General features: G+C 48.6%; 1 protein-coding gene across 2 annotated transcripts; it reads right to left on the bottom strand.

Annotated features, from left to right (window-relative positions):
- Window positions 1-453: 453 nt before the first annotated feature.
- On the bottom strand, window positions 454-24,325 carry CPNE9 (copine family member 9). 2 transcript variants are annotated; one of them, XM_012760689.3, is made up of 21 exons: window positions 24,171-24,325; window positions 23,595-23,635; window positions 23,429-23,475; window positions 23,235-23,338; window positions 22,776-22,812; window positions 22,555-22,557; window positions 22,227-22,303; window positions 17,430-17,493; window positions 16,744-16,847; window positions 16,508-16,612; window positions 14,963-15,004; window positions 14,555-14,630; window positions 14,392-14,445; window positions 13,600-13,661; window positions 12,863-12,909; window positions 11,408-11,589; window positions 11,022-11,149; window positions 3,828-3,930; window positions 3,175-3,232; window positions 2,723-2,796; window positions 454-852 (listed from the first exon to the last, which is right to left on the bottom strand). In XM_012760689.3, the coding sequence occupies exons 1-21, from the start codon at window positions 24,236-24,238 to the stop codon at window positions 667-669; spliced, it is 1,662 nt and encodes a 553-aa protein (XP_012616143.1). In that variant the 5' UTR covers window positions 24,239-24,325; the 3' UTR covers window positions 454-666. The 2 variants fall into 2 exon arrangements, with proteins under 2 accessions (XP_012616143.1, XP_012616142.2); XM_012760688.3 differs by lacking the exons at window positions 22,555-22,557; window positions 22,776-22,812; window positions 23,235-23,338; ... (1 more) ...; window positions 23,595-23,635; window positions 24,171-24,325 and having other exon boundaries at window positions 454-889; window positions 22,227-22,497.
- Between the last annotated feature and the right edge of the window lie 791 nt (window positions 24,326-25,116).

Raw genomic sequence — 25,116 nt, 5'->3', positions numbered from 1 at the left:
CTCGGGAGGCTGAGGCAGAAGGATTGCTTGAGCCCAGGTATTTGAGGTTGCTGTGAGCTAGGCTGATGCCAATGGCACTCTAGCCTGGGCAACAGAGTGAGACTCTGTCTCAAAATAAAGAAAAAGAAAAAGAAAAAAAATTTCACAATAAATAGATCAAAGCCGAGTTATACAGAATCATCTTAAAGCCAACCCCTTTAGAGATCAGGAACCTGTTTGAGAATCTGATGAAAGCTATGGGCCTCTCTCCTGAGAAAAAAACATACATACATACACACACACACACATTTCACTTATTTCTTGAAGTGTTTGAAGAATGTATAAAGAAGTGATTGGATGAATGTGCGTTAGGGTAGGGATGAGCTCAGGCCATTCTTGCTCCCTCCCTCTTGGTGTGGCTCCAGGCCCTGGGGCCCCTAGTCTTCCCTCTCCAAGACCCATGAGACAGAGGGGTGTAATGATTAGCTTTATTGTTGGCATGAAGGCAGGGAGGTGGTGACAGTGCCAGGCCCTTCTGCAGGCGAGGGAGCAGAGGGCTTGTCAGCCAGCACCAGTCCTCCAAGCTGGCCCTCCCAGTGGGGTCCAGGGCTCAGGTGCCTCTGGCTTTCAGCAGAAACAGTGGGTGAGCAGGCGAGCAGACTGCTGGGCATTGGATATGTGGGCTCCTCAGGGCTGCTCTGCAGCTGGGGTTGGACTGGAGCTAGCTGGGGGCGGGGGCCGGGGCTGGATGTCCCTCGTGCGCATATAGGACAGCAGCTGCTCTGGGATCTCGGCCAGCACGTCCTTGGCCAGTCGGGCCATGCTCAGCACCTGGTTCCCCGACCGGTCGACATAGTCTCGGAATGGGACAAACTGGGACAGGCACAGACAAGAAGGTGTGGGCTGTGGCCTGGAAAGAGGGGATGGGGGTGCAGCAGGGAGGATTCTTCTTTGACCCCCAGTATCTCTTTCAAAATATCACACCGTCTCTCTCCCCTCCATCTTGAATAGTTTTCTACATTTGCTTTCTCTCCACCCACTTTTTTTTTTTCACCTTCCATTCACCCTCAACCCACTCCAATTTGGCTTCATGCAGTCCACTGAAACTGCTCTTGCTAATGCCATCAGTATCCCCACGTTGCTAAATCAGTTCAGTGGGCAACATTTCAGTCCTCATCTTGCTGGACTTCACCTTAGCTTTCCGTCACATTCGACCATGATCTTCCTGGGCACATCCCACTCTAGAAGCTGCACCGTTCTGCTTTTTCTCTTACCTTTCTGCAAGCTCCCCCTGCCCCCTCCTTCCCCTGGGTCTACCTGCTCTCTAAACCTGGTCCCTTCTCTCTCTCAGCTCTCTTCCTGGGTGATTTCATACACTTCTGTGAAAGTTGTTCCCTGGAGGGAGGTAGAGGGGGGCAGGAGGAGGGAAGGGGATGTGGGAAGGAAGAGGAGCCAGGGGGCAGGTACCAGGGAGGAGGGGACCTGAGAAGGGGAGAGGGCCAGAGGGATGGAGTTGGGGCAAAAAGAGGGAGGTGTCTGTGAGAAGGGGGCTGAGAATGGGAGGAGGCCAGGAAAGGGGCTTGGGGAGAGAAGAGGAAGGAAGGGGTTGCTGGGGAGGAGGGACTGATAAAGGAAAAGAGAAGTAGAAAGAAGAAGGAGAAGAAAACTATTTCCTGATGACTCCCAAATTTATATATCCATCCCTGATCTCTTTTTTAAGGTCCAGAATCACATATTTGGTTACACATACTGCCTCACCATTCAGTTGTCACAGATGCCTCAAACCCAATGTGTCCACAACTGAATTCTCGCTCTTTCTGCCATCTCTCCTCTTCCAGCCTTCCCCTTCACAGCAAATGGGACCATCACTCACCCTGCTGCTCACGCTAGAAGATTGCAGGTCATCCTTGAAGCCCCCTCACTCTCATCACCATCTAATCACATCAAGCCTTGTACCATTTTCTTCTTACATATCTTTTGAACCATTCCCATTGCTTCCACCAAGATCCTTATCGCCTTCCTTCTACTACTTCAAAGGCTTCCTCATTAAGGGGTCTACCTGCCTTCTCTCCTGCCCTGCTATAGTCCACGTTCCAGGTAGCAATCAGAGAGATCCTTTAAAAATGCAAGTCTGACCCTCTTATTCACTCCCCTATGTAAAATCTTCCAAGAGTTTTCCAAGTCTTTAAGAACAAAACCCCAATTTTGCCTCCCTCTTCTCACTCAGTGTGATCCTGCTATCCTGGGTTCTGCCTTTTCCTTGATTAGGCCAATTCCTCTGAGCCTCAGGTCCTCTTCACGCACTGCTCCTCTCCTTGTAGTGCTCATACCCTCCTTTAGGTCTCAGCAAAAACACTGCTTTCAAATAGAAACCCTTTTCTGACTATGGTACTCTAAGTGAGACCCTTGTTACAGGCTTTCATAGTGCCATTTGATATTCCTCCGGAGTGCGTATCACGTATCACGATCTAATGAGATACATAGCTGCATAGCTTGTGATTACTCATTGTTGGTTGCCTCCACTAGAGGGCGAGAACCTTGGGGCTCTCCCACACCATGGATCTATCAAGCCTGCGGCAACCTTCCTGTTTGTCGAAAGAATGTATTCAGTGAATGAGGGAGGATGAAGGAGTGAGGGGGAGAAGGGCGGGTGATTGAGAAGGCAGTAAGGGAGGGTGGCTCCCAACTCAGTCTCTTCCCATTGTGCCTCTCAGTTGCACCACCTCTTCTGAGTCAGGTCTACCTGAACGATGTCCCGTTCCGCATAGCGTCCCCTAGAGGACACGCGCACATCATCACCATCCAACTCTTCCATGGCTGCAGAAAGACACCCCTCAGCTAGCTGATTGGATTCTCCAACCCCAACCCGTGCTGTGCCCTCCCTCTTAGCTCCCCTTCAGAGCTGTCATGAGAATGCCTAATAATTGTGTTAATATTAAAAATGGTTATTACCATTATCATGCCTTCCCACACATTCCATCCTCCCGAGAATCCCTGGGAGGAAGTATAGTATCATCAGCCTTAGTTATGGTGAGGAGACAGGTTCAGAGAAGGTCTAAGACTTGGCCAGGGTTCCCCAAGGGTAACCACCCTGTCTTGTCTGTGACGTAGGCCTTATTGTCCAGATCCATCTACCCATCCCCACATTTCTACCCAGTTCTCAGTCCCACTCATGGGCACCTCCATCCTACTTACCCTCAAACATGGCTGGTCCCACACCAACAATAATGATGGACATGGGCAGTGAGGAGGCCTGTAGGGGAGAGGTGAATGGTTGAGGTGAGCAGCCATAACCAGGAAGGTAACTGTCGGGAGACAGTTTTCTGTGTGTGTGTCATGTTTCTACACATCTTGTGAGCAGAAGCACTGATTCTCTTGTTCCAGACTGTTTTTAAAAGGGTGTTTATGTATTAGCAGCCTCGAAAGATATATTGTTTTTCTCTAGAGCAAGGGTAGGTTTATTTAATGTCCAGTATCATTAACAAAGAGCTCCCACTGGAACAATGGGCAGGCATGCTTACTGCTCACTATAAAAGATGCAGGTTCCCTAAGCTTAGGGTTCCTCTTCTGCAATGCAATCCACAGCAGGTGCAAGTGTCATCCTGCCCTCTTCACATCATCTTGTGGGAACTGGGACTTAGAGAGCCAGAGTAAGTGCTGATACTCCACCTACTGTTTCATGCTGGGAATAACAAAGTCCTGTGTCTCTGATCCAAGAGTCTTGTGTCTGCTGCCAGCACCCATGAAACTGGCAGGCTAACGTGTTAGCTTGCAAGTAGGGTAAAATCTCAGCGCCTTCACAGTATTGCCATCACCCCTCCCTGCCAAGCCCTCCTCCTCAGACTCACACTGACGATGGCCTCCTTGGTCTGTGTCATGTCAGAGATGACTCCATCCGTGATGATGAGCAGAACATAGTACTGGGAACCGTCAGAGATCTTGGCTGCAGCCCTGGGTGAGAGGCCAAAATCAGAATCCAGCTGAAAGCCAGACAGGCCAAAGGAACCTCCTACCTCCAAAGCTTTTACAGCCAGCGTGTGAACAAAAGACAAGAACTGGGGTTTCTGAAGCTCATGTTCCTTAACCAGACCTGGCAGCCTACCCCTGCCTGCCATCCCTCCAGAAATATTTATTTAGCACCTAATATGGTAGGGACTAGAGATACACAAGGAAGAAAAACAAATCCATCCCAGCCCTCTAGAGTGAGGCAGGCATTAATCCATGAATCACACAAAGAGGTATAAATTACTACTGGGATGAGTGCTGTCATGGAGGGGACATTACTGTGACAGTGTACAATAGGGGATCCTGACCTGGTCCAGAAAGTCAAGGTCAGTGAAGGCTGCTTCTTCTTCTTCACTTGTTTTTGTTTTTGTTTTTGAGACAGAGTCTTGCTCTGTCACCCTGGGTAGAGTTAAGTGGCGTCATCGCAGCTCACTGCAATCTCAAACTCCTGGGCTCAAGCAATCCTCCCACCTCGGCCTCCCAGAGTCCTAGGATTACAGGCGTGACCCACCTGGCCTGGTGAAGGTTTCTTTGAGGAAGTGATGTTTGAGGATAGGGGAGAGGCTAAGTAAAGTGGGCAGGGGGAATCATTCTAAGTAGAGGGAACAACATAGACAGAGGCCCTCTGGTGGGTCTGAAGGAAGCCCATCCTCTCCGGAGGTCAGAAAGTGAGGAAAGCAGAGTGGACCATGTGGCGGAGGGAGCATAGAGGCCTGACCACACTGGGCTTTATCAACCCCTGGAAAGATTTTGATGTTGATACAAGAGCAAGAACAAAGACTAAAGGTTTCCTCGCTTCCCTCTCTCCCTCATTTCTTTTCTCTCTCTTTTCCCCTCTGCTGACCACATCCCCTTGTCTGGGCTGCTGGGTCCCCCTGCAGCCAGTCAGTCCTCCCTCAGACAGTCTAATAGCTGTTCCCAAGCTGCTTTTCCTTCTCTCGCTAATCTTCAAATCCAAGATTTTTCTCTCTGAAAAGGACGTCAGAAGTCATTGAGTCCAATCGCTTCTTGGCCTTTTGGCTAAGATCAAGTGCAGAAGTCATTGAGTCCAGTGCCCTTATTTTACATAAAAGAAAAATGAAACATAGAGAGGGCACAAAGGCAGTGGCAGACCCTAGTCTCTCTACTTCTAGTCTCAAATCCTATGTGGATTGGAAAGGATGGAGCTATGCTGTCCAAGTAGCCCTGGCTATATGTGGCTATTTAAATTTAAATTTAATTAAATTAAAGAGAATTAAACATTCAGTTCCTTGGTCACCCAACTACCTTCCTTCCTTCCTTCCTTCCTTCCTTCCTTCCTTCCTTCCTTCCTTCCTTCCTTCCTTCCTTCCTTCCTTCCTTTTTCTTTCTTTCTTTCTTTTTTTTTTTTGAGACAGGGTGTCACTCTGTGACCTAGGCTAGAGTGCAGTGGCATCATTTTGTCACAGCTCGCTGCAACCTCAAACTCATGGCCTCAAGTGATCCTCCTGCCTCATCCTCCCAAAGTACTAGGATTATAGGCATGAGCCACTGCACCCAGACCCTAGCTACCTTCAAGCGCTCAGTATCCATATGTGGCTGGTGAATACCACATTGGACAACACAGATACAAAACATTTCCATCATTTTAGGAAGTTCTATTGGATAGTGCTGGTATTTAAACCTGATCTCGAAAAGTCAGCAGAAAGGCATGGTTATAGAGTATAGAATTAAAATAGCTTTGGCTCACTTTGTTGGCTCACTTTGCCCAGGGCCCAGAGTGGGGGTGGGTCATGATCCTCTGTAATAGTCCCTGCCCCCTTCCTGAAATCTGGCCCCAGCCTCTGCATAGGTCTGGCCTGGCATCTTCTCCTGTCACTCACTCATTTCACGAATAGTCATTGCATACGTGCTATGTGTTGGTCACCAAGCTCAGTGCTGAGCATGCAGCACAGAATAGGGTATCGTCCTAGGGGAGATGCTTAAACTACTAGAATGCATTGAGGTTAAGGCTTTGAGGACCTCACATCTAACCTAAGACCTGAAAAATGAGCAGAGTTCAGCCAGATGACAGTGAGGTGGGGAAGGGTGATAGGGATGGGAGAGTAGAGGAAACGTGTTCCAGAGAGAGAGAGTGGCAAGTGCAAACCAAGAGAGTATGTTCTAGGATTTGCACGTAGACCTACAAAGGAGAGATGAGGCTGGGGCAGTAGGGAGGGCCCACTTGTAAAGGGATTGTGAGCTGGGGGCAGCAGGCATCACCCTTTAGTTTGGAGGCCTGGGAGGTGTATACTTGGTTCCCTATAGGTGCCTTGCATTCCAAGGCATGTAGATCTGGAAGTTGGCAGAGGAAATGGGTGACTGGCCAGGGGAGGCCAGTCTGTGTCTCACTTGGCTGTAGGGTAGGAAACAACCGAGTCCTTTGACATCATCAAAATCACAGCTGTGCACTCAACATATGCGATTGAATTCAATCCTCACTGCCATTCTATGAGGTAGGCACCTTTTTTATTCCTGTTTTTTAAAATGAGAAAACTGAAGTTTAGAGACATTAAGTAGCATCCTTGGCTGACACAGTGGCTCACACCTGTAATCCTAGCACTTTGGGAGGACAAGGCGGGAGGATTGCTTGAGGTCAGGAGTTCGAGACCAGTCTGAGCAAGAACTAGACCCTATGTCTACAAATTATTTTGAAACTTAGCCAGGAGTGGTGGCACATGCCTGTAGTCCCACCTACTTGGGAGGCTGAGGTAGGAGGATCACTTGAGCCCAGGAGTTTGGTATTGCAGTGGGCTATGATGACACCATAGCACTCTAGCCTAGGCAACAGAGTGAGACCCAGAAAAAAAAAGTAGCATCCCCAAGAGCTGGTAAAACTTGGGTCCAACTGTGTAATAGTAACACCCTAAAGCTCAAGCTCTTGATTCCATCACTCTCCATTCTCAGTCTGCTCTCTGGACACTTCCCCATATACACCGCACGCCCCAGTCATACTAAACTGATGATTGTTTCCTAAACTTGCCCCTTCGTGTCTCTGTGCTTTTCACATGCCATTTCTTCTACCAGGCCTACTCTACCCCTCTTTCTCTAATAAAGCCCACTCTGCCCTCTAGACCCCACTGAGCAGTCCCCTCTGCAGTAGGCCTACACCCTCCCCTCTCTCTCCCTCTGCGCAGCCCACAAAGATGGGCTGTCGGTGCTTCTCCACGTGGGTCTTCACTGCGTGATCTGGTGGGTACAGCTAGATGATTATAAGTACATTTAAAACGCCCTTTCATTTTTCTAAATTAACCACTTCAGTACGGTGCTCACAGGCCGCAAAACCTCGCCCACAGTTGGTACTCACAGTCCCCACGATAGTCTGTGCTGTGCATTGACAAATCCATTTTGCTCTTGTGTGATGAGGAAAGCTTTAAAGCACTGAAAGCTTGTTTTACTTTACAGCCAGCTTTACTTGTAATGTAAATCAGAATAGGTAATGTATACATATATGTTTTCATTACGTTATTTTTAAACGTTCACAATTTTATTTTGATAAATGAAAAACTAGAAAAGTCATATCATGGCTGTCAGCTAAAGTTGCTGTGTGCGTTCATCTGTGGCTATCAACTATAGTCAATGCTTGTACCGAAGTGGTTAAACATGGATGCCCGGCCGGGCGCAGTGGCTCACGCCTGTAATCCTAGGACTCTGAGAGGCTGAGGTAGGAGGATGGCTCAAGGTCAGGAGTTCAAAACCAGCCTGAGCAAGAGCGAGATCCCCACCTCTACTAAAAATAGAAAGAAATTAATTGGCCAACTAAAAATATATAGAAAAAAAATTAGCCAGGCATGGTGGCGCATGCCTGTAGTCCCAGCTACTTGGGAGGCTGAGGCAGGAGGATCACTTGGGCCTAGGAGTTGGAGGTTGCTGTGAGCTAAGCTGATGCCACAGCACTCACTCTGGCCTGGGCAACAAAGTGAGACTCTGTCTCAAAAAAAAAAACCAAAAAAAAAAACATGGATGCCATGTGAGAAGAATATAAAATTTGCATGAATCTTTAAGATGAAATATGGAGACTTCAAAGACATTCTCAGCCTGGCTGCCTTCAGCTGTGCCCCTAGATTCCCCCAGGGGGATGCAGTCGCTTGCCTTTGCAGACAGGCAACTCACTAGAGAAGTCTGGGAAGCTCTGGCCTACAGAAGGTAATGATTTATTTATATTTCTGTCTCTTGCACCAAGGTGGGAGCTCCCAAGGGCAGGGACTACATCTGATTAATCTGTGAGTCTCCTGTGCCCCAGCAGAGAGCTAAGCACACAGCAGATGCACTTTGAATAGTAATAATGATAATAATAGTAACAGTAATAGCTAGCACTTATAGTACTTATGATGTGAAAGGCACTGTTCTAAGTGCTTGACATCTATTAATTAGTTAGTCCTCACGACAACCCTATGATGTAGATATTATTATTATTATTTTACAGAAAGGTTAAGAGTCTTGACCAAAGCCACACAGCTTGTGAGTGATACAGCTGCTGTATTAACTTAGTGAGTCTGGCTCATTGCCCCTTTACCGAATGTTTACTAAATGAATGAATAAATCAATCAGTGTAGTTGCTCAAGATAACATTTAAGAAGTCTACTTAATAACAACAAAAAATATGCTTAGGGCCGGGCACGGTGGCTCACGCCTGTAATCCTAACACTCTGGCAGGCCGAGGCGGGCGCATTGCTTGAGGTCAGGAGTTCAAAACCAGCCTGAGCAAGAGCGAGACCCCATCTCTACTATAAATAGAAAGAAATTAATTGGCCAACTAATATATATAGAAAAAATTAGCTGGGCATGGTGGTGCATGCCTGTAGTCCCAGCTACTCGGGAGGCTGAGGCAGGAGGATGGCTTGAGCCCAGGGATTTGAGGTTGCTGTGAGCTAGGTTGGCACCACGGCACTCACTCTAGCCTGGGCAACAAAGCGAGACTCTGTCTCAAAAAAAAAAAAAAAAATATGCTTAGGCCAGGCGAGGTGGCTCACACTTGTAATCCTAGCACTCTGGGAGGCCAAGGTAGGTGGATCGCTAAAGGTCAGGAGTTCAAAACCAGCCTGAGCAAGAGCGAGACCCCATCTCTACTAAATATAGAAAGAAATTAATTGGCCAACTAAAAATATATAGAAAAAATTAGCTGGGCATGGTGGCGCATGCCTGTAGTCCCAGCTATTTGGGATGCTGAGGCACAAGAATCGCTTGAGCCCAGGAGTTTGAGGTTGCTGTGAGGTAGGCTGATACCACGGCACTCTATCCCAGGCAACAGAGTGAGACTCCGTCTCAAAAAAAAGAAAAAATATGTAGTGAAATGTTATATGTAATTTGACTATAATTATGGATATGTATGGAAAATACCGTCGAGAACTATCTATATATCCACATTCCCATGGGCAATATCAGGTTGACTTCTCACTTCATTTTTGTATCCTTGAGATATTCTATAGCAATGTTATGTTATTTTTATAATTTAGAAACTATTGTCATCATTATGCATTAAAAAATAAATCTTTATTAGGGAAAAAGGAAGTCTATGGACACATATAAATCTCCCTGAAATCCATCTATTGTTATTCTTTTTTTTTTTTTCATCTTTTTACTTCCAAGCTTTCTGAGGTACTTTGTTTTAACTGGGTCTCTTCTATTCAGCATATAGTGGGGTTTACTTATATTTTTATTCAATTAGAGAATCTTTTTATTTTTCAAGCTCAGAGCTTATCCTATTTATTGATGTATGTTTGGTTCTATCATTTTATTTTAAATTTGTTTTAAATTTATTTTTAATTCCCTCTAATTATCTTCTTTTTTTAAGAGATAGGGTCTTAACTCTGTTGCTTAGGCTGGGTGTGTTCATAGCTCGCTGCAACCTAAAACTCCTAGGCCCAAGAGATCCTCCAGCCTCAGCACTCCCAAAGTGCAAAGATTACAGGCATGAGCCTCCACACCTGGCCCTCTTTGTGTTTTAAAATCATTTGATACATGATCTGGGTTTTCTTCCCTGTGTGTATGTGTATATAAATGTAAATATATGTGTGTATGTGTGTGTGTGTGTGTGTGTGTGTGTGTGTGTGTGTGTGTGTATTTGTTTTCTTAGAGAGAAGGTCTCACTCTGTTGCCTAGGCTGAAGTGCAGTGGCACAATCATAGCTCACTACAGCCTCCAGCTCCTGGGCTCAAGTGATCCTCTGGGAAGCCGAGGCAGGAGGATCACTTGAGGTCAGGAGTTCAAGACTAGCCTGAGCAGGAGCCTGAGCTCGGGAGTTTGAGTTTGTGGTGAGTTTCTCTGTGTTGACAGAGAAAGACTCTGTCTCAAAAAAAAAAAAAAAAAAAAAAAAAAGAAGAAGAAGCAACTGCTTATTGTCATGCATTATTACACCACCTTATAGGAATGAAATGGATGCTTAAAGAAGCTAAGCTGCTCAAGGGCACGTGGTCAGTGAGTGGGTAGAGCCAGGATCACACCCAGGTCTGATGCCAAAGCTTGTGCCTTCACCATTGTGCTACAGGCTCTTCTCTCTCTGACCCTAACTCAAGGCCTGGGTTGTCATTCCCAGGGAGTGGGGTTGGGGTAGTTTGTCAACACCCTCTCTGCCCCACAATAAGGTACAGTCAGCACTTGGTATCCATGGGGGGGTTAGTAGTACCCATGGATACCAAAATCCTCAGATGTGCAAGTCCCTTATATAAACTGACATAGTATTTACCTATAACCTACGCATATCCTCCCATATACTTTAAATCATTTCCAGATTACTTATAAATACTGTGTAAATAGTTGTCATACTATATTGTTTTTAAATTCATATCTTTTTGCTGTTGGGTTTTTTCCCCCCAGATATTTTTTATCTGCAGTTGGTTGAATCCATATATATAGAACCCATGGATATGGAGGGTAGAATGTATCATGTAACCTCTCTGTACCAGAGCCTGGCCAACACCAAACCTTTCCCTTTCTCCCCAGTGCCCAAGTTCACACAAGAGTGGTCGTGACTACCCTTAGGGAGTCATTTCCCTATCTGGCGGCCCTCATTTCCCCCAGCCACTACCCAGCTCCCTTACCTGGCCACCTGGTTGATGACAGGAGCAAAGTAGGTGGGCCCGTAGAGCTGCACAGTGCGCAGGCTCTGGAAATAGCTCTCCAGCACGCCCTCAATGCCCACACAGTTGGGGTCCTCGTCATTGTTGTTCTGTCAAAGAAAAGGCCTTGCCAGGCTGAGCCCATGCAGCACCGTATACCCAGGAGTGCTCTGATCCCAGCTCACTCCTTCCTTTTTCCATTGGTGCCTTTCATGCTCCCTTCCAAACCCAGGCCTGCTCCCCTCCCTGCTTTGCCACCCTCTCATAGCTCCCTGCTCTTCTGCAGGCCCTTGCCCTTTGAAGAAATTCATCAACTTGTATGTGCCAGGTGCCAGGGCATGGACTGTAGGCTCTGGCCCATACCATACCAGGGGGAACTGGTGGGAGATCCGTCCCTCTGGGGGCAGCTTAGCCCCAAAGCCATAAGCTGGGAAGAGCTTGTCACTGTCATAGTCCTGGATGATCTCTCCCACTGCCTTCAGGGCCATGGCATAGGCGCTGAGCTGGTAGGGACTCATGTAGTGCAGGGAGGTAGGCTGCAGGGGATTCCCTGTAGGGACACAGGAGCCCCAGCCTCATGGTTACCTGGACCATCCTTTTGTTCAGCTGCTTACCCTTGTATGCATTTGTTTACCTATATCCATTTATCCCCCCTCTACCCATGTACTCCCTTATTATTTTACCCAATCATCCATCTGTTCATTTATCCATCTATCCACCCAACCATCCCTATGTCTATCCTCATTTATCCCCTACCCATACATCCATCCACCCATCTTACCTGGCTGTACATCCATCTTTCAATATACCTATCCATTCTATCCACCCACCTCTCCATTCTCTTATACATCTATCCATCCATCCATACATACATACATCCACTTGTTCACCTGTCATTTTTCTTTCTTTTCCATCCATCTATCCAGCAATATTATTATTATTATTATTTTTTTTTTTTTGAGACAGAGTCTCACTTTGTTGCCCAGGCTAGAGTGAGTGCCATGGCATCAGCCTAGCTCACAGCAACCTCAAACTCCTGGGCTCAAGCAATCCTCCTGCCTCAGCCTCCCGAGTAGCTGGGACTACAGGCATGCACCACCATGCCCGGCTAATTTTTTCTATATATATTAGTTGGCCAATTAATTTCTTTCTATTTTTTTATAGTAGAGACGGGGTCTCGCTCAGGCTGGTTTTGAACTCCTGACCTCGAGCAATCCGCCCGCCTCGGCCTCCCAGAGAGCTAGGATTACAGGCGTGAGCCACCGCGCCCGGCCAGCAATATTATTTTATCCATCTATCCATCCAGCTATTCCTCTCCATTTTATTCATTCACTTGTCTATTTTTGTATGGATCCATGCATTCATCCATTCCCCTACCTACTTACCTGTTATTTTCTCAACTTAAACATCTGTCCATTTGTCTAGCCACCTACCCATCCCTACATCTACTTGTACCTACTGCACTCACTCACCAACCCATCTACCCACTCTGTTCATCAATGTTCCCATCCATTCATCACTCCTTACCTAGTCATCTATCCATCTCTCCTTATAACCCCATTCTCTCCCATACGTCCATTTACTAATCCACCTGTTGAGCTGTCTATCATTTCAACTTTCTTTGATCTATCTATCCACCTATTTTCCTATATCCTCTGGCACCCTTGTACCTAATAATCTCCCTCCAACACTCTTACCCCAGTACCGTCCCAAGTCTGGGCTTCTTGGGTAGGAAAACTCTTATTCCAAGCTAGGAATCCAGGCCAATCCCTAGTGACTCCCTTAGGATTCCACCCCCGACAAATCCCCCGCCCATGCCTCACCATTGGAAGCTGTGAAGTCAATAGCTACTGTGAAGTTCAGCTGTGTCCTGTTGGGGAAGTAGAAGAGTTGAGAAGTGAGGAACTAGTGCTTATTACACCAGGATTTCGCAAACATTAATGTGCATATGGATCACCTGGGGCTCATGGTTGGGGTGGAGCCTAACGAATTCCCAAGTGATGCTGCTGCTACTGGAGCATGGACCACACTTTGGGTAGCAGAATTCAGTATCTACTGTGTGACAAGCGCATTATATGTAATTTAATTTAAGCCTTACTATATCTCCGAAGTAATAATTAACATCCCCATTTTACACAGGAGAAAAGTGAGGTGCAGAGAAGCAAAGTACCTTTCCCAGGCCGGCCTGCCTCCACCAAACCAACCAGAATGTCCCCTACAGTCTGCTTGGGTTTTCCCTCCCTCGGCCTCTCCCTCCTTCCTGGCTATAACTTTTGTCTGGGCCCCAGTCAGGTTACTGGGGGCACCACTGAAGACCACGGGCGCGGCAGCCATCGTCCTCGGGGGTACTAGAAGATGAGAAGGAAATGCATCCCCATTAAGAGAGCTAAGAGGGGAAACGTTTTGCATTTTGCAGAGCACTTTATAGTTTGCCAAGTGTTTTAAAGTTCATCTTCATGATCTCATCGGCCCTGACCATCCATAAATACGAAAACTAGGGCTCAGAACTGGGAGTGGCTTATTGCCGGGCTTTCAGCCCAGAGCTTGGCCTGTGACTCACCCTCCCTTGATGTAATCAACAAACGTGAATTCAGAGTCCACAGAGAAAGAGAGCAGCGTCACCTGTGGGACAGAAGAGGCAGTCTTGACACTTTGGAAAGGGTGGTAGAAGGGAGAGAAGCACAGTAGTGCTTTGGAGAGAGGCACATGATCCCACCCCTGCCCCAACCCGTCTCACCCTGTTCAATTTGTGAAAGGGTAAAAAGGGGAAGATGTCAGATACATCGTTGGATTTCCAGAAGTATATAAAATTGGGATGCTGGGCATAGTAACCCACGCCTGTAATCCCAGCACTTTGGGAAACCAAGGTGAGAGGATCTCTCAAGGGCAGGAGTTCGAGACCAGCCTGGGCAACATAGTGAAACCCAGTCTCTCCAAAATAATAATTAAAAAAAACCAACTAGCTGGGTATGACAGCATGCACCTGTATTCCCAGCTACTCAAGAGGCCGAGGCAGGAGGATCCCTCGAGCCCAGGAGTTGGAGGTCACAGCGGACTATGATCATGCTACTGCCCTCCAGCCTGGGTGACAGAGGGAGTCCTGTCTCTATAAATAAATAAATAGGGAAATGCAACTTAGGGTGTTTTTTCTTTTATTCTGTAAGAGAGTAAATTTTTCCTGGGTGAGAAAAAACCAAAACAAACATTAAGTGGTGTACCTTGTGCCCAACATTACTATATCCAAGTAATCTGTGCCCACTGCCTTTCCCTACCCCCTACATTTGTCATGCTGTGTCAGTGGGGACAGAAACAGAGGGATCTAGGAAGGGCCAGAGCTCCAGGGAGCACTCACAGTTCCTGAGTTGACGTATTTCTTCTTCTTACATTTCTTCCGAGGGTTAAGTACCTAAGTGGGGGAAGGTGACAGTGAAGGTGGGAAACAAAGGAAGGGAGCTCCAGACTGAGTGTACCAGGATGGAGGGCTTGGGTAACCCGCTCAGGGCTGGGGCTCTCACCTCGTATACTGTGAACTGGTTCTGGGCCTTGCTCAGCTCCCGGTAGCTGGTAGTAAACTCCCCGATGAAGTCGTGGCTGCAATGAGACCAGGGGCAAGTGAGCAGCAGTAGCCACTGGTTTGGAGCCAGGCCTAAACCTAATCTTTCCATTTCCTCCCATCCTAAGCTCCTACTTGGCAGGGCACCAGGGCTGGGGCCAGAAGTGGGGCCAAACTAAGGGGAAGAAAAGGGAAGAGACAGTATACCAAAGAGACAACTCAGGGGATCAGTTGTACCCAAGGCCCTGGTATCTCTCATTACCCTTCCTGGCTCCCAAGGCTACTTTGGGGTTCCTGGTGAATGTGTCACATGTTATGGAGAACTTTTTGGGTTAAGCACAGGAAAAGGGACTGTGTGGGGCAGTTCTACCTTCCATTGCGGTCCCAGTCATACACATCAATCTTCACTGTCCTGAAATGCAAGAGATAAACAGGCTAGGTGTGTATGACAATCTCATCCACTTAACCATTAGCAAATTGTCTCCCCATCCACTCATCTGTCCTTCCATCAACCTATTCATCTTTTGATCTACTTCCCAACCTGTCTATTCATTCATCAGTCCTTATATGTACCCAACCATCTACCATTGTTACTGCTGCTACTGTTCTTTTACCACTTACTGAGTCTTACTGTATTCCAGGCATAGCTCTCAGCACTTCCACAGATTGTCTCATTTAATTTAACAACCACCCTATATACAATACGTTCTATTATTCTTATTTTTGGATAAGGAAATTGAGATACAAAAAAAAAGTAACCTTGCTAAGATCTCATAGCTAGTAAGTGACTGAGGTGAGATTTAAACTCAGACATCCTGGTTCCAAAGACCTTGTTCCTATCATGCCTAAGTCATCCCATATGTCCATCTGTCATCGTATCAGCCCATTTAAATGTCTATCCATCTAATCACCCATTTACTCTTACATTTGCCAATCTATTATTTATTAATTCATCTCTCTCTTTTTTATTTTTATAAAGACTCATCTCAAATAATTCATCTCTTTATCTACCTGTCAAACTATACATCCAGCCATTGACTGACTCACTGATGTATATAAACATCCATCTGTCTATTCATATGCCCAACCAAACATCCAACTATATAACATCAGTCCATCTGGTCATCCATTCATCTGCATAACCATCCAACTATTTATCCATCTATGTGCCCATCTATTCTTCCATCCTCTCACTTGTCCGTATCCACCTATCTTTATACTTTATACACCATTTATTCATTCATTAGGCCAGCTTATCTATCTACTTTATACCCATTCATCAACTAATTCACCCACTAATCCATCAGTTCATCAGTATGCCATCTATTCATCTGTCCGTCCATCAATCTACCTGTCACTCCACCTACCCTTTTCTATTCCACCTGCTTTTCCATTCGTCTACCTCTCCTGTCATCTATCAAACTCTCATTTACCTGTCTATCACCTATCTACTCATCTATCAGTGCATACATTTACTCATCCATCTGTTAATCCATCCATCATCTGTCCATCTACTAATCTACCCATCAGTCCAATTATCCATTCATCTGCTATCCATTCATTTATCTCCCCTCTAACCACCCACCAATCTTCTTATACATCAGTCCACATACCCATCCAACCATTCACCAGTTTATTCCTCCATCAACCATCCATCCATGTATCTACTCATTTGTTTGTTCATCTGCACTTTGATCTTCAATCCACCTACCAGTCTACCCATCCACCCATGGATAGTCCATCTTCCCATCTATGTGGCTAGCCATCCGCCTCCCCATCTACCCATCTTCATGCCCAAGAACTCTGTCTCACTGAGCAGGGCCCTCCAACACTATTATGACACTCCTACCATCATTCTGGAAACCCCACTGCCATGTCCTTGGCCCCTCGCTCCCCAGCTCATGCTGAAGCAGACCTGTCGTAGTCTCCGTTGCACAGCGCCCGCACAGGGATGCTGAAGGGCTGCCACACCGGGTTCAGCGTGTTCTTCACAACTTCTGTCTTGTGGCAAATAGTGAACCTGGCGGGGAGCAGGAGGGTTGGAACCTGCCCTGAGGGTAGGACCAAATCTCCTAGAGATTCCTAAGATCCTCCCACTTATTAAGCATATGCCCCACACCCAGCCTGAGAGCCCTGATGGCAGTGACTCACGTGCCATCCTCATTGCTCCTGTAGAACACGAGGAAGGGGTCTGATTTCCCAAAGAAGTCCTTCTTGTCCAGCTTGTTTGCACATAGCTGCATGGTAGCGATGTCCTAGGGATGGATGAAGTTGGGCTGTTGGCACTCGAATTGCCCATAGCCTTCATTTTTTTTTTTTTTTTTTTTTTTTTTGAGATAGACTTTCGCTTTGTTGTCCAGGCTAGACTGAGTGCCGTGGTATCAGCCTAGCTCACAGCAACCTCAAACTCCTGGGCTCAAACAATCCTGCTGCCTCAGCCTCCCGAGTAGCAGGGACTACAGGCATGTGCCACCATGCCCGGCTAATTTTTTCTGTATATATTAGTTGGCCAATTAATTTCTTTCTATTTATAGTAGAGACGGGGTCTTGCTCTTGCTCAGGCTGGTTTTGAACTCCTGACCTCGAGCAATCCGCCCGCCTTGGTCTCCCAAAGTGCTGGGATGACAGGTGTGAGCCACCGCGCCTGGCCCATAGCCTTCATTTTTAAATTTTTCTTTTATTATACATTTTTATTTATTATTTTTATTAAATTTAAATTCTTCTCTTTCTTTCTTTTAACCACTACTGATTGGATATGCCCGTAGCCTTCAGAAAGTCCACTAAAGGGTATACAGGGAGAAAGGCTCTCCTGGGTCTTGCACGTGGCCCTTACTGACCCGACAATTGCTAAGCTCCTCTGCAGTCAGCAGTATGCTCCCACACTTCTTGCCTGGTACACCCCTGGAAGCAGAAAAAGCCTATTAGTGAGAGGAAGGAGGGTAGACAACAAAGATTGGGGTGGCCAGTCTGGGATTGGGTGGGCCAGGGGATTCAATTTGCCATTTACTAACAGTCCCTTAAGTGTGTCCCTTTCTGTCCTGGGTGGCTCCTGGTGGGGAAGGGCCTGCTGTGGCTGGGGAGGGGTCTGCAGTCTGGTAGGAAGGGGTTAGACTAGCTGAGGTGAACATCTTATATGGTAGTACAAAAAGACATGGGATTTAGAGTCAGCGGACTCAGGGTGAATTTTATGATTTTCAAGCTGTGTGACCCTGGGCAAGTCATTTCCCCTTTCTGGGCCTTAGTTTTCTCCTCTATGAAATGGGAATCATGACTGCCTGTCAGGTAATGAAGAGATACGAATAAGTGCATGGAAGGAAAAGCAACTTGCAAGCTTTACAGATATGCAATGGTTATATTCTTCAAAGCAGACCCTGCTTCCTGTCATATGCCAGGTGCAATGCTAGATCTGAATTGGCCAGTTGGCACTCTCTAGCTCTGCTAGATTCTGCACTCAGGGAGCTTCTAGGGGAAGGTGGAACATCAAAGCCAGTAGGCAGGCCGGGCGCGGTGGCTCACGCCTGTAATCCTAGCACTCTGGGAGGCCGAGGCGGGCGGATTGCTCGAGGTCAGGAGTTCGAAACCAGCCTGAGCAAGAGCAAGACCCCGTCTCTACTATATAGAAAGAAATTAATTGGCCAACTAATATATATAGAAAAAATTAGCCGGGCATGGTGGCACATGCCTGTAGTCCCAGCTACTCGGGAGGCCGAGGCAGGAGGATCACCTGAGCCCAGGAGTTTGAGGTTGCTGTGAGCAAGGCTGACGCCATGGCACTCACTCTAGCCTGGGCAACAGAGTGAGACTCTGTCTCAAAAAAAAAAAAAAAAAAAAAAAAAAAAAAAAAAAAAGCCAGTAGGCAAGTGGAACATGATGGAGCAATTCTGGATGAGGCACAGGAATTTCTATCCAGACCCAGGGGCAAAAGGGCTGGTTCCTTAGGTCAAAGTTGATGTTCTTTCTGAAGACTGTGAAGAGTGAGGGGGAAAAAAAAAGACAAGAGAAGCTTTATCTCTCCTGATCCTAGAAGGGACACTTCCATGTGCTTGAAGGGTATACTCAAGGGTCTCCATCCCCAACAGTAAGGGGCCTTTGTTGACAGGGGCCTGTGAACCATGATTCCCAAAGGGATCCAAAGTATGGCAGAGAGAAAACTAGGTCAGGGGATCCTAGGTTCAGTCCTGGCTCTGACTTGCTATGTGATTTCCCCATATTCAAAATAAACTGTTTCTTTGACTCTTTCAGCCTCTGACTCTCCATGCTTTAATGAGGGGGAGTGTGATGAGGACAGGGACAAATTATTGATCCTATTGCCTCCTCACTGCTCTTCGCCTCTTTGATGTTTCCTTTACCCCTCACCTGGTGTGAGCTCCAGCCAATGATTATAATAATCACTCCCTTGCAGCCTGCCTTCTTCTTCCTTGCCCTTCTCTCACTTTGATATACTTATTGTTTGGCAGAACCACAGCCCTAGTTAAGTCCAACTCTCCACCTAACCCATATTGCACCTGTGAAACTGAAATGGCCAGAAAAAACACACAATTATGCTAACTGATCTCATTTTAAATGCATGACCACAAACCTCAAGAGGGTCCATAATGGTGCCTGGTAATCATACTGTACATCCCAAGGCCCTTCGCTCTCCAGCCCTGCTAAATGGCAGTTTCACTCCTCCTCTGTCCTCAAACCCCCAGAGCCTCCCCCCTCATCCTCACTCACAGGCAGTGACCTTGTTTCCTACTCACTGACAAAACTACAGCAACCAGAAGAGCATGTCCACCCCCCACCACACCTACCCTGCCACCAGTGTCTTCACCCACACAGCTAAGACGCCTACGGCTGCTATAAATGTACTGTCCATGTGCCTATTTACCCCTCTGCTGTGTACTATATTTCATACCATCTTGTCTGCACAAGGACATCGCTTCACCTCATTTTATTACATTAAAATTTCAGTTCCTACTTGGTCATTCCCATCAACATACAAATGTGGTGTAATTTTTCTCATGTTAAATAAAAATTATATTCTTCAAGTGGAAGCCCTAGCCAAAAAAAAGAAATATATATATATATATATATATATATATATATATATATATATATATATATCTAGATTCACAAAAGGTCATGAAAAAAAGTTATAAACCTATTCTTGACCTCACTTCCTGCTCCAGCCATATCTTCTTTTCTCTTTTCCCCTTTGAAGCAAAACTCCTTGAAAGATCACTTGACTCCCATTCCCTGCTTCTGTTCTCTTCTAAACCTCGTGAACCTTCACCTCTTCTTCAAAACTATGCTTGTTGGCTGGGCATAGTGGCTCATGCCTGTAATCCCGGCACTTTGGGAGGCCAAGGTGGGATAATCACTTGAGGCCAGGAGTTTAAGATCAGTCTGGGCAACATGGCAAGACCTCATCTCTACAAAAAATAAAACAATTATTAGATCCATTAGAATTAAAAAGAGAAAAACAGAAAGAAAAAAAGAAAAAATAAATGAAAAAATTAGCCAGGCGTTGTGGTACATGCCTATATCCCAGCTACGTAGCAATCCTCCTACGTAGGAGGATTGCTTGAGCTAGGGAGTTTGAGGCTGCAGTGAGCTATGATTGCACCTCTGCACTCTAGCCTGGGCAACAGAGCAAGAGCCTGTCTCCAAAAAACACCCCAAACCAAAAAACTCTGCTTGTGAGAGTCACCAGGGATCTCCATCTTGCCAAATCCAATGGCTAATCCCCAGTCCTCATCTTATTAGACTTACAGCAACATTTCATGCGGTTGGTCACTCTTTCCTTCTTGATAAACTTTCTTCATTTTGCTTCCAGGAAGGCATCACCTTCTCTTGGTGCTCCTCCTACTTCATTGATTGCTCTTTCTCAATCTCCTTTTCTAGATCCCCATGGAGTCTCAATCTTTGGTTCTCTCATCCCCTCTCTCCCTGTCTTGCTCTCATACCCTCCACCTGTCACTCCCTTGGTGATTTAATCTAGTATCATGGCCTTAAAGAACATCTAAGACTCATGTGTCATATTGCCTATTTGATACCTCCACTTGGATGTCTAATAAAATATATAAAAGTTAACATGTCAGGCCGGGCGCGGTGGCTCACGCCTGTAATCCTAGCACTCTGGGAGGCCGAGGCGGGCGGATTGCTCAAGGTCAGGAGTTCGAAACCAGCCTGAGCAAGAGCAAGACCCCGTCTCTACTAAAAATAGAAAGAAATTAATTGGCCAACTAATATATATAGAAAAAAAATTAGCCGGGCATGGTGGCGCATGCCTGTAGTCCCAGCTACTCGGGAGGCTGAGGCAGGAGGATCTCTTGAGCCCAGGAGTTTGAGGTTGCTGTGAGCTAGGCTGACGCCACGGCACTCACTCTAGCCTGGGCAACAAAGCGAGACTCTGTCTCAAAAAAAAAAAAAAGTTAACATGTCAGACTCAACTTCTGATTGATTTCCTCCCCTCACCTTGCCTCTCCTTCACTTTTTTTTCCACCATCTCAGTTGGTGGCAATTCTGTCTTTCCAGTTGTTTAATACAAAGGCCTTAACGTTGTCCTTGACTCCTTTCATATCTCATATTCAGTCTTCAGGAACCTGTTGGCTCCACCTTCAAAATATATCCAGAATCTGACCACTTCTCCCCTCTTCACTGCTAGCACACTGGATTATTGTCACAGCCTTGTCATTGGCTCTTTCCTTCTACCTTTGGCCACCCACGGTTTATTCTCAACCAGGAGCCTTTGAAAGCATAGTCAGATCATGTCCCTCAGAACCAAGGACTCCCATGTCAGAGTGATAGCTAATGTCCTTACAGCAGCTATGAGGCCTCTCCTGTTAACTCTCTAACTACCTCTCACTTACTGGGCTCCAGCCCCCATGGCCTCCCTGCGGTTCTTTGAATGCACCATGCTTTTGTACTGGCAGTTCCCTCTGCCTGGGACATCCTTCCTCCACCTGTCTGCAGTGCTTACTCTCTGACCTTCAGACTGTTGCTCCAGAGTTACCTGTCCATGAGGCCTACTCAGCCACCCGCCGAGCATTTCCAATCACCCTTATTCTGCTTTACTTTTTCCCTTTCCCCATAGCACTTAATATCTTCTAATATGTAACTTATTACATCTATTTTGAACTGCCTCTCCCAACTAGAGCATAGCTTCCAGAAGGCAGCGACGTTTGTTTTGTCACCACTGCAATCCAAACCCCTTGAATGGTGGCTAACAGAGTATGTGCACAGTGGTCTTTGTGGGATGGATGCATCCCTGGTGCCTGGAACAGGGCATGGCATACAAAACATGCTAATGCGTATTTAGTGAATGAATACAAATGGACATTCCTGAGGATTTGATTTAGTCGGGGGACGCTTCCTGGTAGAGAGTGGCTTGGAAATGGACCTTAAAGGTTGAATCAGACTTAGAAAAAGAGGGGGCAGAGAGAGCGAGTGAGAGAGAATATGTCATGCCTGAGACTGACTTGCGCACAGCAGCCCTGGAAACTGGACTTTCTCACAAGGGTGATGGGCGCCAGTGAAAGCTCCTGACCAGGAGCAATCCCACCCTTCACTGCTGATGGTCAGCAGCTTCCTCTAAAGGGAGAATTTGGAGGCTCCCACCCCTCTCCTGCACCCCTTCCCGTTCAGCTCACGTGAGGGGTCGCTCTACGCGGCTGCCCTGGCCTCCGATCACCTCTCCCAGGGCCAGGAACGCTTGTCCCAGGAAATCCTGTGCCAGGACACGGAATCAGCAAGACCAGGAGGGCCGTGGCACGAAGTCCCAGCCCAGCCCTGGTGACGCCGCTGCGCCAGGGCAGTTCCGGAGGCAGGCGCTCCCACTGCCTGGCTCGCGCTTTAACAGAGGGGTCCGGGAGAAGGGGCCTGCAGGCAAGTCTGCTTCTCGGTCGGTCCTGAGTCCAAGCCTGCTCTCGGTAATAGGGCCCACGCCACACCCGCCCGCCCAGCCCCGTGCAGCCTCACCTTCTGTGGGTCCCAGCGGCGGCCGAGGACGAAGAGGAGCAGTGAGTAAGGGGCGCAGGCAGGAAAACCAGGCAGGAGCAGGACGGGGCCGGGAAGGTGGGTTGGGGGCCTGAAGAAGGTGGGGCCGCGATCGAGGGGCAGGAGGAGCTCTAAGGAGGGTGGTTTAACACGTCTAAGCGTCTCCTGCGCCCCCGGCCAGTCCGCGAGGGACGCGTGCTCACCGGTTTGGAGACGTTGGTTTTGGAGTCCACGTTGTACCTGGGAGGAGAGTGGCACAGGCGTGTGGTGGGGCTGAAAGGGGTCGGGCACGAGTCTCGGTTGGAAATTGGGGGCGGAGGGAGGGCGGCCTTGAACCCAGGTTCAACTTGGGTCTCGTCGGGGACAGGAGTCAGGGTCGCAGAGGGTCAGGCCTGGGGCGAGGCCAAGTTGGGGGGCTCGCTGGGGGTGGGGTCATGTAGGAGAGGGCGGGGACTAGGGTGGAGCTAAATTGGGGAGCAGCGTTGCGGGTGGGTCCGGCCCGGGGACGGGTCTGAGACTGGGCGGAGCCCTCCGGGTGGGGCGGAGCCAGCCGTGGGGGCGGAACCAGGCCGGGAGGCGAGGCGGGGGCGGGGCCAGCCGGAATTCCGGGCAGATCCAGGTCGGGGGGCGGGGCCGAGCCAGAATTCTGGGCGGGGCCTCACACATCGAAGCGCAGATTTTGCTTTTCCTCAAAGAAATAGTCGAGGACGAATTTGCGCACGAAGTCGGGGTTCAGCGTGTTGTCGATCACTTCGGTCCGTCCGAACTGGGAAAGGGGCGGGAGGGTCAGCGCGGGGCGCGGGGGACGGGCGGTTTCCGGGGGCGGCTCTGCGCTGCCAGGGGCTCTCGAACTCACCTCCCGCCACTCCTGGCTGGCGCGGCTTTGCGTGTAAAGCACCACCACTGCGGGTGGGGGCGGAGGGGGAAGGACGTCAGGCCGGCCTGCACCCCTCCTCCCCACCCCACCCGCCCCTCAGTCGCGCGAGACCCCACGTCCCCCTCCCGGTCCTGGAGCCTCCTACTGGGGTCGGACTTGGAGAAGGTATCGAGATCTAGCAGGTTCCTAGAGAAAAGCAACAGACAGACAGAGTGGATGGATCATCCTGGAACCCACCGCCGCGATGCTGCCCTAAGTCAGGCACCGGGGGCGGGGGCCGGAGGGGGTTAGGGGCTCAAATCGAACCTCTTTCCCTCATTACGACCCCAGCCGGGGTCCGCGCTGTCAGCACTCTGGACAACACCGGAAATCTCTGTCCAGGAACTGTGTTTCTGGGGACTCGATGCATACGCGCCCACACTGCCTCCAAGGCCCAGGAAAGAGGGTTCACCCCAGAACTTTGTCCTTTTGGGGCCCCGCTCCTAGTAGATCCTCGCGACCCACCTCTTGAACCTGCAGGTTGAGCCCTCTTTCGCGGGGTGGGACTGACCAAGGAGGCCCCTCCTCGACCCCACTAGCGACTCCCTTGTCTTCAGCTGTGATTTTCCAGCCCCCGATGCCTCTCCCCGCGGGGTCCGGCCCCTATCCAGGCTGAGCCCCTGGGCCGGTTGGGGTTGGGGCAGTGCCAGTGCCTAAGCCCTCCCCAGCGCGGCCCGCTCACCGGCAGGACACGGTAATTTCAATCTTGGTGGCTGGGACGCTGCGCTCGGAGGCTCCGCCGAGAGACATGGCTGGTCGGGCAAGTGGAGCCGCAGGAGGCTGGGAGACCCGGGCCGCCGGGGGTTAGGGCGGTGGCAGTGGCGGGGCCAGCCCATGTGCGGCTGCTGCTGCTGCTGCTGCTGCGGCGGCGGCGGCGGCGGCGGCGGCGGCGGCGGCGGCGGCGGCGCTCCCTCCAGCTCTGCGTGCGCTCCCGCTGCTCGAGCCCTAACAGTGGCCGCCAGTAGCAGCTGCTCCAAATGGCAGCACAGCCCCGCCCGGCCCTGCGGGCGGCCCCCGCCCCATTGGACAGCCGCGAGCTGGCGGGGAACCTCGCCCAGACCCCCAACTCCAGCCCACATCTTGGTGGAGTGTCCCCTGAGCGACTCTCCGGGTTGGAAACCCAAGCCCCTGGTGCTGTTGGTGGCACTGAAGCATTTGGGGCAACCAGTAAGCACAGGGATCCTTGTCTCTTAGTGAGCAGCTCTCAACAACCTCGTTTCTACCCTCCTCACTCCCTGCCTGCCTCGGTCTCTTAATAGGAAAAGTTACATTTGTTCTTACTGTGTGACCTTGGGCAAGTTACTCAACGTTTCTGTGGCTCAGACTCATTGACAGGCCTTAATAGCAGCTACTCAGGGCACCCTAAAATTTTATGGGGATAACTCAAGCAAAGGACTTAGCACACAGCAAGTGCTCAATAAATGTTCACTGGTATTATTTCTGTCCTCTGGGTAATCACACTGATGACCTCTTTTGTGTGAAAATCAAACCAGTAAGTGGTAGCTATTACAGCACTGTGTAAAGCCCTCTGCCCACGAACTCTCATGACTTCACGGTGTGAGAGATGTCATTATCATGACACAATCCACTCCAGATCATATGGTAGAAGAGGGTGGTGCTCAGCCAGG

This window comes from Microcebus murinus, chromosome 28 (assembly GCF_040939455.1).
Source record: "Microcebus murinus isolate Inina chromosome 28, M.murinus_Inina_mat1.0, whole genome shotgun sequence".
NCBI classification, from domain to species: Eukaryota; Metazoa; Chordata; class Mammalia; order Primates; family Cheirogaleidae; genus Microcebus; species Microcebus murinus.
The sequence above is the reverse complement of the archived record's forward strand: the minus strand, read 5'-3'. Positions and strand labels throughout refer to the sequence as shown.

Coding starts and splice junctions, on each gene's coding strand:
- CPNE9 (XM_012760689.3), bottom strand. CDS start 24,238: ATGTCTCTCGGCGGAGCCTCCGAGCGCAGCGTCCCAGCCACCAAGATT. Junction 23,636..24,170: donor GAAATTACCGTGTCCTGCCG/GTGAGCGGGCCG, acceptor GCTTTTCTCTAG/GAACCTGCTAGATCTCGATA. Junction 3,233..3,827: donor CCAAGGAGGCCATCGTCAGT/GTGAGTCTGAGG, acceptor TCTCCCCTACAG/GCCTCCTCACTGCCCATGTC.